The sequence below is a fragment of the Equus caballus genome, chromosome 2 (genome assembly GCF_041296265.1).
Source record: "Equus caballus isolate H_3958 breed thoroughbred chromosome 2, TB-T2T, whole genome shotgun sequence".
Lineage (NCBI taxonomy): Eukaryota > Metazoa > Chordata > Mammalia > Perissodactyla > Equidae > Equus > Equus caballus.
Window position 1 is genome coordinate 4,743,844 of NC_091685.1, and position 13,960 is coordinate 4,757,803.

General features: G+C 54.2%; 1 protein-coding gene across 1 annotated transcript in view; it reads left to right on the top strand.

Annotated features, from left to right (window-relative positions):
• Positions 1-11,911, top strand: part of DHCR24 (24-dehydrocholesterol reductase) — a 28,886-nt gene extending 16,975 nt beyond the window's left edge. The window contains exons 6-9 of the mRNA NM_001163951.2: positions 693-836; positions 10,232-10,429; positions 10,640-10,818; positions 11,758-11,911. Coding sequence (NP_001157423.1) covers positions 693-836; positions 10,232-10,429; positions 10,640-10,818; positions 11,758-11,911 — 675 coding nt within the window. The remainder of the gene's footprint in view (positions 1-692; positions 837-10,231; positions 10,430-10,639; positions 10,819-11,757) is intronic.
• Positions 11,912-13,960: the final 2,049 nt, after the last annotated feature.

Genomic DNA, 13,960 nt, shown 5'->3' on the forward strand with positions numbered 1-13,960 from the left:
GCTTGGCACTTTCTGCGTTATCTCTTTTAAAAAGTCTTCCCAACCTCTCCAGGGGGCAATGATGTCTCCATTTTGCCAGTGCAGAAAATGAGGCTCAGAGAGGCTAAAAAACCTGCCCAGGATCAGCTTGGCATGTTAAAAGTAGAAAAACCAAGTTGGCAAACAGTATGCGCAGGATGGTCCCATTTTTATAAATCAGTATATATACACAAAAAATAAAACCTAATGAATACACATTGGTTTCAGTAGTCGCCCCTGGAGGGTGAGGCTACAGGGGTCAGTTGGTGCTTCTGGCCACGGGCCCAGGGACACGGCCGACGCTCAGTGTCTGTGTGGAAGTCAGGGAGGCGCTCCCTGCACGGGGCCCTGCTTTGTGGGGACAGCATTTAGCATTTGCGCTTCAGTCCTCTGGGTGAGAAGGAGCAGCAGACTGGGCGGGGTCGCTGAGCTCGCCGGACCGGCACGAACCAGCTGTTGGGCCTGGGCACACCACTCAGCATCTGTGAGCCTCCGCTCTCTGCTGGAGAACCCCCGGTGCCTTCGCCTCACCAGTCCCAGGAGTCCGGAGGCGCTAATAGACAGGAAAGAGCTTTGAAAAGGCCAGGAGCGCGAGCAGAAGCTGGATCGCTGTTACACCCTGGGGACATTTGGGGCTTGTCTGTGGGCTGACACAGTGCCCTCTGTCATTGCAGCTGAATAGCATTGGCAATTACTACAAGCCGTGGTTCTTCAAGCACGTGGAGAACTACCTGAAGACAAACCAAGAGGGCCTGGAGTACATTCCCCTGAGACACTACTACCACCGGCACACACGTAGCATCTTCTGGGAGCTCCAGGTGAGGCTCGGATTCCCCGTATCCTGGCTCCTCCAGGCCAGCCGGGTGGGGAACCAGGGTGGTGAACATTGTAGCCACAATCTCTCCCTGAGGGGAGAAGAGTGGCTGTGTCCTGGGGAACCAGACCACCTTCACTTCAAGCCGCAGGCTCTCACGGAGCCTCTGCTCCATGCCGGGGAGGGGCTGCTGGGCCGGGCGCTCTGGGGAGCACAGACCTGTTCCGTCCTTGAGGAACTGTAGCCTAGCCGAGCAGACAGACTCCAGCGCAAGGAGGAGAAGAGGAAGTGGCTAGTCCTGTCTAGGGTGGAGGTAGCCATCAAGCTTGGCCTTGACCGGTGAGCAAGAATGTGCTCTCGTGTGGAGGGATGGGGAGCAGTGACGTTTTAAATCGAGGCGTCAGGGAAGGCCTCTCAGGAGGTGACCTATGAGCAGGGACCTGAACATGCAGAAGGTCAGCCTGCAGCATCTGGGGAAGAGTGCCCCAGGCAGCGGGAGGCCAGCGCACGGTCCTCAGAGGGGCTTCGTGGGTTGTTTATTTCTCATTTTTTTTTTATTAAAGTGAAATCATGCAACGTGAAATTAATCATTTTAAAGTATACCATTCAGTGGCGTTTAGTGCATTCATGGTATTGTGCAAGTACCACCTCTACCTCTTCCAGAATATTCTCATCACCACCAAGGGAAACCTGTATCCATTAACTAGTTACTCCCCGTTACCCCTTCACCAGCCTCTGGCAACCATCAGTCTATGTTCTGCCTCTAGATTTAGCTATTCTAGATATTTCATATAAATGTGATCGGACAATATGTGGCCTTTTTTGTCTGGCTTCTTTCACTTAACATAATGTTTTCAAGGTTCATCTATGTCATCATATGCGTTAGTACATCATTCCTTTTCATGGCTGAATAATACTCCATTGTATGGATATACCACAATTTGATTTTTCCACTCATCTGCTGATGGACATTTGGGTTGTTTCCACCTATTGGCATTGTGAGTAATGCTGCTTGAACATTCGTGTAAAGTATTTATTTGAGTACAGGCTTCAACTCTTTGAGGTATATGTCTAGGAGTGGAATTGCTGGGTCATATGGTAACTCGACATCCAACTTATTGAGAAACTGCCAAACTGTTTTGCACAGCGGCCAGTTTATTCTCCCAACAGTGGTGTATGAGGGTTCTATTTTCTCTGTATCCTCACCCACACTTGTTATCATCTGGGTTGTTGTTTTTTTTCTTAAAGATTGGCACCTGAGCTAATTGCAAATCTTCTCGTTTTTCTTCTTCTTCTTCTTCTTCTCCCCAGAGCCCCCCAGTACATAGTTATATATTCTAGCTGTAGATCCTTCTAGTTCTTCTATGTGGGACACTGTCTCAGCATGTCCTGATGTGCGGTGCTAGGTCTGCGCCCAGGATCCAAACTGGCAAAACCCCGGGCCACCCGAACAGAGCACGCAAACTTAACCACTCGGCCCCGGGGCCAGCCCCTCTGGGTTTTCATTATAGCCATCCTAGTGGGTGTGATGTGGAATCTCACTGTGATTTGATTTGCATTTTCCTAATGACTAATGATATTGAGCATCCTTTCACGTGCTTGTTGGCCATTTGAGTATTTTTTTGGAGATGTGTCTATTCAGATCCTTTGCCCATTTTTAATTGGCTTGTTGGTCTTTGTTGCTGAGTCGTAAGAGTTTGTATGTTCTGGATATTAGTCCCTTATCAGGTACATAATTTACAAATATTTTCTCCCATTCTGTAGGTTGTCTTTTCACTTTCTTGATTATGTCTTTTGATGCACAAAAGTTTTTACTTTGGATGAAGTCCAGTTTCTCCTTTCTTCTTTTGCTCATGCTTTTAGGTCATATCTGAGAATCCATTGCCAAACCAAGGTCAAGAAGATTTATCCCCGTTTTCTTCTAAGAGCTTTATTGTTGGAGCTCTTCTCTTTAGGCTACTGATCCATTTGGAGTTCGGTTTTGCTTATGGTGTGAGGTGGGGTCCGACTCCATTCTTTTGCATGTAGTTATCCACTTGTCACAGCACGGTTGCGTGTTTTTGAAAAACGGCATGGATCTCAAAAAAGAGCCTGGATCATGTGGGTCCTTGTAAGTCAAGGAACGACTTTATATTTTACTCTAGTGTGATAGGAAACCAGCGGAGGGCTTTGCACGGAAAAGTGACATGACCTGATTTTTGTTTTAAAAGAGTAGCTTTGACAGCTAGATGGAGAGTAGATGGGGTTGGAGGTGGGCAAGAGTAGGAGAAAGAAGATTTCTGTCGTGCAGAGGGTAGCAGAGGAGAAGGAGAAAAGCATCGGATCTGGGAGATACTCTGAAGGGTGAACCGACCAACAGGGTTTCTGGACACACTGGCCGTGGGCATGATGCCAAGGTTAGGGGCCCAAGCTGCTGGATGACCAGAGGTGCCGTCCACTGCCATGGGCACCCTGGGGAAGGGTCTGGGAAGGGAAATCAGGAGTTCGGTCTGGGCCACGTCAGTGTGAGGTGCCTTCAGACGTCCAGGTGGGCCGCCAAGGGGGCAGCTGGCTGCATGTGCCAGGACTTCAGGGCAGAGGTCGAAGTTCCACGTATCAGTGTGGTATCATCAGCAGAGAAATGTTTACAGCCACGGATTAGGTGAGTGAAGGAGGATAAAGTCCCAGAGCCAAGCCCCGGGGGCCCCCCAACACATGAGGGGAGAGGAACCAGCCTCAGAGAGAATGTGCCCTCAGTCAGGGGGAGGAGAGAGCCCGGGGGAACTGGCACCTGGGAAGGCAGTGTGTCAGGAAGGAGGGTGAACCACTATGTTGAATGCCCCTGAGTGAGAGGAAGACAGAGAATCCACCTCTGGTCTTAGCCGGGGAAGGTCACTGCTGACCTTGAGGGATAAAGTGAGAGCCTGACCAGTGGGTTGAAGAGAGAATGCAGACAAGGAAGTGGGGATGGTGAAAAAGGAAATCTGAGAAGGCTTCAGATAAAGGGAAGCAGAGAAAGAGGGTGGTAGCTGGAGAGGGACGTAGGATCAAGAGAAGATATTTTGTGTGATTGTTTTGAGAACGGAGGAACTACCTCAGGTCGCTGTGCTGATGGCAGCGCGCCCGAGGGGAGGGAGAATGACCGAGCAGGAAGAGGGCATGTTTGTAGGTCAGCCTTGAGGAGGGGATGGATCCTGGGCTCAGAAGGAGAGCTTGCCTTTTGATGGAGCGTGGAAAGTTCGCCCATTGGACAGGGAGGCAGTGTAGGTGGGTACCGTTTCTACAAATAGGAGGTCATTTGGTGGTGGGAGGGTGTGGGAGTTCTCTTCCAGTTGCTTCTATTTTCTCAATGGAACAGGAAGCAAGGATGTCAGCCACGGTGAGGGGGCGGGGGTGCTGAAGTTGCGAGGAGAGAGATGTGAAATTGTCCCTTGGAGGGTGGGAAGTGAGTTAACTGGGGAAGTGTAGGCCTGCCAGGCGGCCCTGGGCCCGCCGAGGAGTCAAGATTACGAATTTACAGCGAGACAGGCCTGGTGCGCATGGGTTCTCACGTGTCCGGCCGTGGGGGCGAAATTCAGATCTAACCACGGTTGAGGACCTGCAGATGGATGTGACGCGTGGGCAAGGCTGGAGAGGCCGGGGTGTGATCGTGAGGAAGTCTGAGCCAGCCAAGGAGGGGAGTGGGGGGGGGTGCTCCCAGGGCTGACGAGGGGCTGGTGGGGTGAAGAATTGAAGTCGGGTCCTAGAGAGCGGGAGCTGGGAGCAGCGTTTGATGGTCAGAGGGTGAATGCTTGGACTAGAAACGATGCAGACAAAGAACATAGACAATTTGACAACGTCTGGAGGTCAGCAAACTTTCTTTAAGGGCCGAGTAGCAAATGTTTTAGGCTCTGCAGGTCATACGTCCTGTGATAGCTACTCAGCTCTGCCCCTGGGGTGCAGAAGCAGCCGCGGTAACACGTACACAGTAGGCATGCTGGGCTCCAGTAAAACTACGCGCAAAACAGGCAGGGGCCGGACGTGGCCAGTAGACTGGACCCCCACGGGCTGTAGTTTGCCATCTCCCGCTCTGGGGTTTCACACGAGAGTCAGTGGCTGAGGTGGGAGGCACAAAGAGGGAGGCCAGGGTGTGGGAAAGGTCATCGCTGTGGTTGTTAAAATCACCAAGGTCAGTGCCGAAGAAGCTGACAGTGATTGGAGCTGGAGCGGAAGGATGGGGCTGCAGGTGGTGGGCCTGGCTTCAGAGTTGCTGAGGGTTTTTAGAGAAGAGGAGGAACAGAAGCAGTCACGAGGGGTCGGGAGAGCCCGCCTCCCCTCTGTCTGCCCTCGAGGGTCGTGGGAGAGAGAATGATACCACTTCAGGGGGCTGCAGGTACCAGCCAGGGTCCGGCAAAGAAGATGGAGAGGAAAAGGATGCTCAGAGGAGATACTGAGGATGGAGGGGGTTTGCTGATGTCAGACCATGAGAGCACAAGGGAGGGGCTGGGAGATCAGGGGACAGAGGCAGATGGGGTCAGACTAAGAGAGCTTGCATTGCTCTAACAGGTTAGGGATGCTATCAGTCGGGCACCTGGGAGTCCACGGTGACCAAGATAAATGGGGATGTCGGGCAGGAAGGACTCACAGGGCTGGTCTCCTAGGAGGTGAGGGTCAGTTCTAATCGTGGGCTAGGTCTCTCAGCAGGATGTGACGGGCGGTGGTGAGGGGTCCGAGGAGTGGGGAGCAGAGGGTTCCGCCAGGCCCGGGAGCTCTGGGGCTCCCCCAGCCCCGTTAGTCCTACGCTGGGCAGTGTCAAGGCCCAGAGCAGCTGGGGGAGTTTTGCCAAAGGCAGAAGACACCAAGAGTCCTTCTTCCTCCCTGCCAAGAGCAGCGTTAAGGTGGTGGGAGGCGTGGTTTTGTCAAGAGCGGGAATGTTGAAGAAACAAGAAAAGAAGGCGGAGGCATGAGCATCAGAAGGGGGCCTCGGGCGTTCGCTGCCATCGGTCCTTCTGCGTTAGTTCCTGTGCCGAGCACTTTCCACGCATTGTCTCAATCTTCCTGACAACCCTGTGAGGGGAGGGCGTAGTGTTGTTTCCATTTTACAGATGAGGGGCCTGAGGTTTAGGTTATCCGAAGTGACACAACTCAGTGACAGAGAGGGTGTATTCGTTCTCTATTGCTGTGCAGCCAGTTAACCCAAAACTTAGAGGATTGAAGCCACTGACATCTATCGGCTCAGTTTCCGAGGGTCAGGGCTGCAGTCAAGTGTTGGCTGGGGCTGGAGGATCCGATTTCCAGAAGGCTCCCTCACAGGGCTATTGACAAGAGGCTTGATTCCTCGCCACCTGGGCTGCTCGGGTGTCTTCAAGGGCAGCTGGCTTCCCCCAGAGCGAGCCAGAGCCAGCCGAGAGAGAGAGACCAAGGAGAGTCCTCAGTGCCTTTTGTGACCCGACTCGTCACACCCGCCACTCCCGCCACATTCTGTTGGTTAGAAAGGTCGCCAAGTCCAGCCCGCCCTCAAGGAGAGGGGAATTAAGCTCCACCTCTTGAAGAAAGAAGTGAAGGATTTCTGGACAGCTTTTAAAACCACAGAGCTAGGATTCAAAATGAGGTTTGCCTTATATTTTTGTGCTGTTAAACACTGGCCTGCACTTCCTGAAGTTAAAGGAAGGATCTGGAAGGATGGGTGTGCTATGCCTGGGACTTGCACACGCGAAGTTTGTTAGGAAGAACTCTGGGATCTTCAGCTGTGAGTGAAAAGGGAGGCAGGGCCAGCGGGAGGGAGAAGTGGAGCTTTGATGCAATTATAACAAAGGCCTCAGCTGACCCAGAGGGGGCTCCGGCTGGGCAGACCTCGGAGTTGTCCCACCTTGGGGCCTGGGGGCTAGGACTTTATACGCGCCGCCCCTCCCCCCACAACCAGAATTGGACTGCCCTTGAAGAAATGGCATGACCTGGGAGGAGGCAGCACCCTTCAGCCAAGGACAGTTCCCTGGAGGTGGCTTCGCTGTGAGTGTCAGCCGCTAGCACTCCCACAGCTGGGGGGATGGGTGCCTCCCTGGAGGAGGCATCTGGGCGGCCATCACAGTACCCACTATAGTGGAATTGGAGAAGCCAAGACCCTTCTAGACAGAAGGAGTAATAAACAATTTCAAGCACTTGCCTTTTGCCCCCTTCCCCCGAGTTAACTCCTTCTCCTCCCACTGGCAGCACCCCGGGGTTCCTCCCTGCCCATTTAGGCCATTTAAGGAGCCAAATGTGGCCTGGCCTGGCCTGGCGTGGGTGCTGAACCCCTTAAGAAGCCACATTCTAGACAATCAGTCCATTCCTGTCACACCTGGGCCATGCTGGGCTGGTCCAGTCCCTTCCCCTCACCCAGCTTGACCAGTCAGCCTTACTTGGGGTCTGGGCCACTTACATAATTTGTAGGGCCCAGTGCAAAAAGCAGAGAAAAAGTGCCATCAAAGGTACTAAATTATAAAGCTTTTTCCTTTCTTCCATGGGCTCTCATCATAAATATTTGCTATTTAATGTTGTTCTAAGTAAAGAAAAATTAAAAATTTAAATTATTAGCAGGAATTTTACTGTTCATCTTTTACATACAATTTAAGAGCATCTAACTCTTCATGGATATGCATTTCGTCCTTAATGGAACAGTAGAAGTGCTGTACAATTTGCTTCCCTTGATAACGTGCACATTCTACCAGCCTCTGCCGCAGCTTGCAGTAAGGAAGTGCTGCAAAGGAAAGGGCCTGGGCGGCCCCGTCTCTCCCTTTCCTTTTGTGTCCTCATTTCTGGCCGGCGTAAGTGGCCAACACAGGGAAGTGGCACCAGGAAGGAAGGATACAGAGGTCTGTGGTGGTTCAGGTTCTTACCACGCCGTTGCCACAGGGCCTGCCTCTGGGGTTTGGGGTTCTGGCTCAGGCCAGCCCCTTGGGCCTGTAGTGTGCCCTGCAGCCCAACAGACAGAAGAGGCCAATAGTAGAGGCTGGACACAGGTAAAGGTCAAGGTCAGCTGGAGAGCAGGGGGCCCAGGAGAGGCGGGCCGGCGGGAGGGTCCCTGGAGTGACCGACCGTGGTGTGCTGGCGAGAGAGGACCAGGAGAGAAGCCAGGGACCTGGACCCGAGGTCACTCAGAGGCCGAAGGATGAAGGATGGGGTAGACGGAGGTGGGAAGGGGGAAGGGCGGGCACAGTCTTCGAAACTTGAACTTTCTGAGGTCCATACTTTGGAAAAGGAGTGGTTCCAGCTGATACTTTTGGTTAACAATGGACTATTTTTAGGGGAAAACATGCAAATGTCTTTTAGACATAAGAAAGGTGATGCAGACTCACGCAGAATTTAAAAAGGACTAGCAAAACGAGAGGACAGGAGTAGGAGTCTGGTGTCTCAGCTGTCGGCTTGACGGAGATCAGAGCTCTGATAACGCTGCGGGCGAGGGGTGGGAACAGCGCGCTCCTACCTGGCTCCACAGGGTGTAAGGTAGCGCGAGCTCTTGAAATAGTATCCATCAAAATTGCACATGGTTTGAACCAGAATTTTCCACTTACAGGAATTTATCTTCGGATAAATGTACATATAAATGGGCAAAGGCTTATGTGCAAAGGACGTTCATTAGGATAGTCTGGAAATAATCTAAATGCCCGTCAGTGCAGAACCATTAAATAAATTAGGGCACATCCATACGGGAGAGCAGAGGTCAGCAAACAGCCCGTGCAGCGCCAGATTATAGTTTAGGATTTTGGACCATGAGGTCTCTGGGAACAACTCTGCCCTGTAGCCTGAAAGCAGCCAGAGACAATGTGTGAATGAGTGGGTTTGGATATATTCCAATAAAACTTTATTTACAGAGCCAGAGGGTGCAGGAGCCGTGGTTGGCGGGTCCCTGCTGTCCAGGTCAGGCATCCAGGGCAGAGAATGTGGTCATGCTCCATGTGCTGTGATGAGCAGAGCCCGTTAGATGCCACCGTTTGTGAGTTGTTGTTATTTTCAGGCCCATCTGCTCGTCTGTGCATCAAGTGCCTCTAGAAGGTACACAGAATTCCTGACAGTGGGTGCCTTTGGGGAGGGAATAGAGCTCGGGGCTGGGGGGGAATGAAGTGGGGTCAGGGCTGGGAGGGAAGCGGGGCCACAGAGGTGAAAGGAGGCTTACCATTTGGACTGTTGGGGTTTCTGCTGTGGGCACATGTGGCTTTTCCAAAATCAGCCAAGGGATCAATACAGGCACACTATGTATTGCGCTCCTGTGTGTGCCAGGCATTGGCATGGGTGCCAGGATCTAACAGCAGGGAGCAGCCAGCCTCCTCCCTGCTGGGCAAGAGTGATAGCTCCAAAGCTTAGCTTGGTGGCTTCTTTGGGAAGCTGCCCTGACCCCTAGTCTGATGTGGACCCTTTTATGAGCTGCCTCTGCATCTCCTCCTGCACTGGAGTCCTGTGGCCTTTCCCTTGCACACCTGGGGACAGGGGCCATGTGTCAGGTTATCTTGGTATCCCCAGCACCCAGCACAGAACCTGGGACCTGACCTCGCAGGCACCTAGTAGCTGTCTAATGAAGAAAGACTTCTGCTTGGCTTCAAGGGCCCAGGAGCTGTGAGAATGGGGTAGCAGGTGCACTGGTAACCCTCAGGAGGACGGCAGACGGAGCAGGGAGAAAAGTCGTGAGCCGGGGGAGGATGAGGCGGGCAGGCAGGACTGCCTGCAGGAGCCCTAGAGGAGCTCAGTGGGGGGCAGGACTGCCAGCAGGGGCCCTGGAGGAGGAAGGTGGAGGTTGGGGGTCAGGCAGGTGGCACTGTGAGGGCCAAAGGAAGAGGAAGAGGAGGCTGGTGCTGCCTAGGGGCAGAGGTCGCCGTCAAGCTTGGCCTAGAAAGGTGAGCCAGAATTTGCTGTTGTGCATATGGAGGGACGGGGGGCAGCGATATTTTCAACAGGGGGTCAGGGAAGGCCTCTCAGGAGATGCTGTAAACCAGTGAGCCCACTCTAGGGAGAGCCATCCCTAGCTGTGTGACCTTATGGAAACTGCTTAGGCTCTCTGAGTATCCCTCTTCTCATTCAACAGCGTTTATTGGAATGCCTGCTCCGTGCCAGCCACACTGACCTCAACGACTAGAACAGCAATTACAGCGATTTTATTATTTTGCTTCAGCCGCTGGGCTGAGTGCCTTCCATTTGGTATCTCATTATTCTCACAGGTCCCGTTTTACAGATAAGAAATCTAAGCTCAGAGAAGTCAAGTAACTAGCCCAAGGTCATCACCGCTGGTAAAAACACCAGAGCTGAGAATCAAACCCAGATCTGACTGAGTACAGTCCTGGGGGCCACCTGCCCCTCCAAATAGCAGGAGTGTTCCCAGTCATACTTGCGCTGAGACTGGGCGAGGCTGCCCCAGCACATGGACACACTCAACCCTTGTCGCCTCCTTCTCCCCGACCCTCTGTCTCTCAGGACATCATCCCCTTCGGCAACAACCCCGTCTTCCGCTACTTCTTTGGCTGGATGGTGCCTCCCAAGATCTCCCTCCTGAAGCTGACCCAGGGCGAGACTCTGCGCAAGCTGTACGAGCAGCACCATGTGGTGCAGGACATGCTGGTGCCCATGAAGTGCCTGCAGCAGGCCCTGCACACCTTCCAAAACGACATCCACGTGAGCCAGGGCCAGGCCGGGTCCTCTGGTGTGGTGGGGGGTGCTCTCGGCCGGGGCTTAGCGGGTGGGCTGAGGCTGCGAGCAGCAAGGAGAGGGTCCCTGGAGACGCTGCCAAGCCTCCCTGTGGCTAGGAAGGAGTGGGCTGAGCCGCCCATGAGCCTGTCCCCTGTGGGAGAAAAAGCACCAACACCCCCTCCCTGGTCCACCCAGGTCTACCCCATCTGGCTGTGCCCGTTCATCCTGCCCAGCCAGCCGGGCCTGGTGCACCCCAAGGGGGACGAGACCGAACTCTACATCGACATTGGAGCGTATGGGGAGCCGCGCGTGAAACACTTTGAAGCCAGGTCCTGCATGAGGCAGCTGGAGAAGTTCGTGCGAAGCGTGCATGGGTGAGTGACCCAGGCTGTGCGCGGTCCCTCTGCCGCCAGCGCCAGGACACTGCTCCAGGGGAAGCAGAGAAGGGCCAAGGCGGCCAGCTCCAGAGCCACACCAGCTGGTCGCTAGGGCCTGTGTAGCTGGGGCAGCCTCTGATTCGGGCAGTGCCTTGTGAAAGATGGTGAGGAGGCGGAATGCAGGACTTCCTGCCTCTCGTCTTCCTGCGTCCCCCTCCCCCAGCGAACACACACACACGTCCCGCCAGCTGCTCCCCACTGGGCAGATGAGGGGGGCGGTTTTAGATATGGTCAGGGGCTGCCGCTCCAGGTTGGAAGACCAAAGCTGGGGAAGGAGGGGTTCATGACTGTGACAGCCACACAGAGGCCCAGGGCGGACTAAGAGGGCCTGGACTAGCCGGTGATGGACATACCAGGGACAAGTCTCAGAATAATTATGAGCCGGGAGACAGGAGTGCTGTACGATTTCATTTCTATAAACTTCCAGAATCAGTGGTGACAGAAAGCAGATCGGCCCGGAGTGCTGGAGGGCGGTGCATAAGGCAGGGGCGCGAGGAAGGTTTTGAGGGTACTGGGTATGGTCATTCGTTACCTGGGCTGAGGGGATGGTTTCAAGGTTGTATACACACGTCAGACTCGGCACGCTGTGCACTTGAAATACGTGCAGTTTATTGAAGGTCAATGAAAAGAAAGCAGCCGGGAGCCCGTCTGGGAGCAGGCAGGCGGTGCACGGAGTGCAGCACGAGGCCGGCAGTCCGAGTGCTACTGCTGACTCTGCTAAGCCACTGAACACCCTGAGCCTGGGTTTCCCATCTGCAGAGTGAGGGCCAGAATTCCTCCACCGCCCACACCACCCTGCACTGCCAAGTGCGCTCCGCACTGGGGACGGCCCTGGCGCCGCTTCCCTGCCTGCTCACGGCCGCCTCTGCCCTGCAGGTTCCAGATGCTCTATGCCGACTGCTACATGAACCGGGAGGAGTTCTGGGAGATGTTTGATGGCTCCCTGTACCACAAGCTGCGCAAGCAGCTCGGTTGCGAGGATGCCTTCCCGGAGGTGTACGACAAGATCTGCAAGGCCGCCAGGCACTGAGCCGGAGCCTGCCGGGAGACCTGTCCCCAGGGCTGGGGAGCGTCTTCCCTTCATGCAAGCTTGGCTGCTCTCCCAGATCCATATTTCAGAAAGAAACCCCTCCAGAAATCCCACCCAGACAGCCCCCACAGCTTGCTCCCAGCTTCTAGGGGCAGCCTAGTGGAGTGGAAAGGACATGGGACTTGGAGTCAGACAAACCTGAGTTCAGTTCCCAGTTCAGCCACTCAGTAGCTGTGCGCCTCTGGGCAAGTCACTCAACCCTTCTGAGCCCAGCTTTTCATCTATTGAAAGGGGATAACAGTATCTTCCTGCAGGCTGTCATCATCCAAGTCCGGGGCCTGTCACACTGGAGATGCTGGATGAGCAGGAGCTATCATTGTTGCTGCTCGTTCAGCATCACAGCTGACTGAGTGCTCTGGATTCAGCACTTGAGGCCAAGGAGCCTCCGCGGTACGTCACCTGGGCACAGGTTTGCTGGAATGATGAAGGGGACGCCCCAGAGCTGCACTGCCACTGCTGCAGGCAGCCAGAAGAGCTCTCAGAGGACGGCCTTCCTCTCCGTCCCTGGGTCTCAGGAGGGCACAGGTGGGGCAGGCAGGCCCAAGATGAGCTGTGCCAAAGCCAGGTCCAAAGTTCTCTCTGCCATCCTTGGTGACGTCCTGCCCCTTCCTCCCTCAGCTCAGGCCTGCAGTCTCCCCCCACCAGCCATTGCCCAAGCCTACTCAGGACCATGCCCTTGGAGAAGACATTTCAGGGCTGAATCCTGTCCCGGCCTGGGCCTGGGACACCTGCCCAGGTGGAGTGAGTGGTTTCTGCCCTGAATTGGATCCAGAGGACCTGGGCTCATTCTTAGCTCTCCAACCCCTCATGCCTCCTGTCCCCAGAACCCGCTTGGTCGCGGTGGGGGAGCTGTGGATGGCACCATGCAGGGAAATGGAGCCCACCTTTGTCAGGTCTCATGAGGATTCTCACTGTGGGGCTGAAAGAAAAGAGCATCAACTTGATTTCCTGAACCACTCATCCCTTTTTTTGTCGCACTTCCCCTGCCCCAGCTGTAGTTAATTTTAGTGCCTTACAAATCCTAAGCTCAGAGAAAAGTAAGCACCATTTGCATTGCAGAGGGAAGGGGACCCCCCAGGTCCTTCCCCACTTAGGAAAGCTTGGCTGTTTATGCAGCTCCATCTTAACAACTGCCCAGCCTCAGCTGAAAACCCAGAACCTGAGAAGGAATTGTGTCATGTAAGGGAAGCCGGAGTTAAGTGAGCTGTGTCAGCAGTGACATTCTGAGAGGGAGCATTGCACCAGGAGTCAGGAGACCTGGCTTTCAGTCCCTGCTCTGTTAACGAGCTGTGCAACCGTGGGCAAGTCACTTGTCTCTCTGAGCTGCATTTCCTCCTCCATCACAAGACCTCCCCCAGGCCCTCCTGCTGTAGAAGTGCATGGCTTCTTAGACACGTGGTTGCAAATCTTGTGAAAAGCTTCATTTGTGTCAGAGGAAAAATAAATGATCCAAGTGGACACTTGGGAGTTGTCTGTCATTTAAGGTCCTTCCTTCAGCCTAAGCCCAGCTCTCATCTCATTTTCAGAAAGGCAGGAAAGTGTCAGCCTTGGCACTTAGGTTGCCGGAATCCTCAGAGTCACATCTTGACTGACAGAAGCTCCTCCCCGCTCCCCCCCCCCACCCCCCGCCCGGGCTTGGCACCTTGCAGGGCGTCCTAGCGTGGTCCTGTGTGCACTGGGCGCAGTCACGCACTCAGAAGGCAAAGGGACCACACTGACCCATTTGGCTTCTGTAGAGGGTGTAAGAAAAATAAGAAGAAACCTCCCTCGAGCTTGTGTGCAAAGCCTGTGAACCCTGGCATTGGCTCTCACAGCGGGCATGTGTGCGTCCCCTCAGCGCTAAGCTGATCCTACTTGCCGTGGAGAAATGGCTAAGGGAGCAGACTAACCCAGCAGAGAAGGCGCCATCATTTCACCTCAGCCCCTGGCAGTGTGGCCAGGGGTGCCGGCAGCGCCTGTCATCCTTAGTCCTACAAACCAAAATCTTGC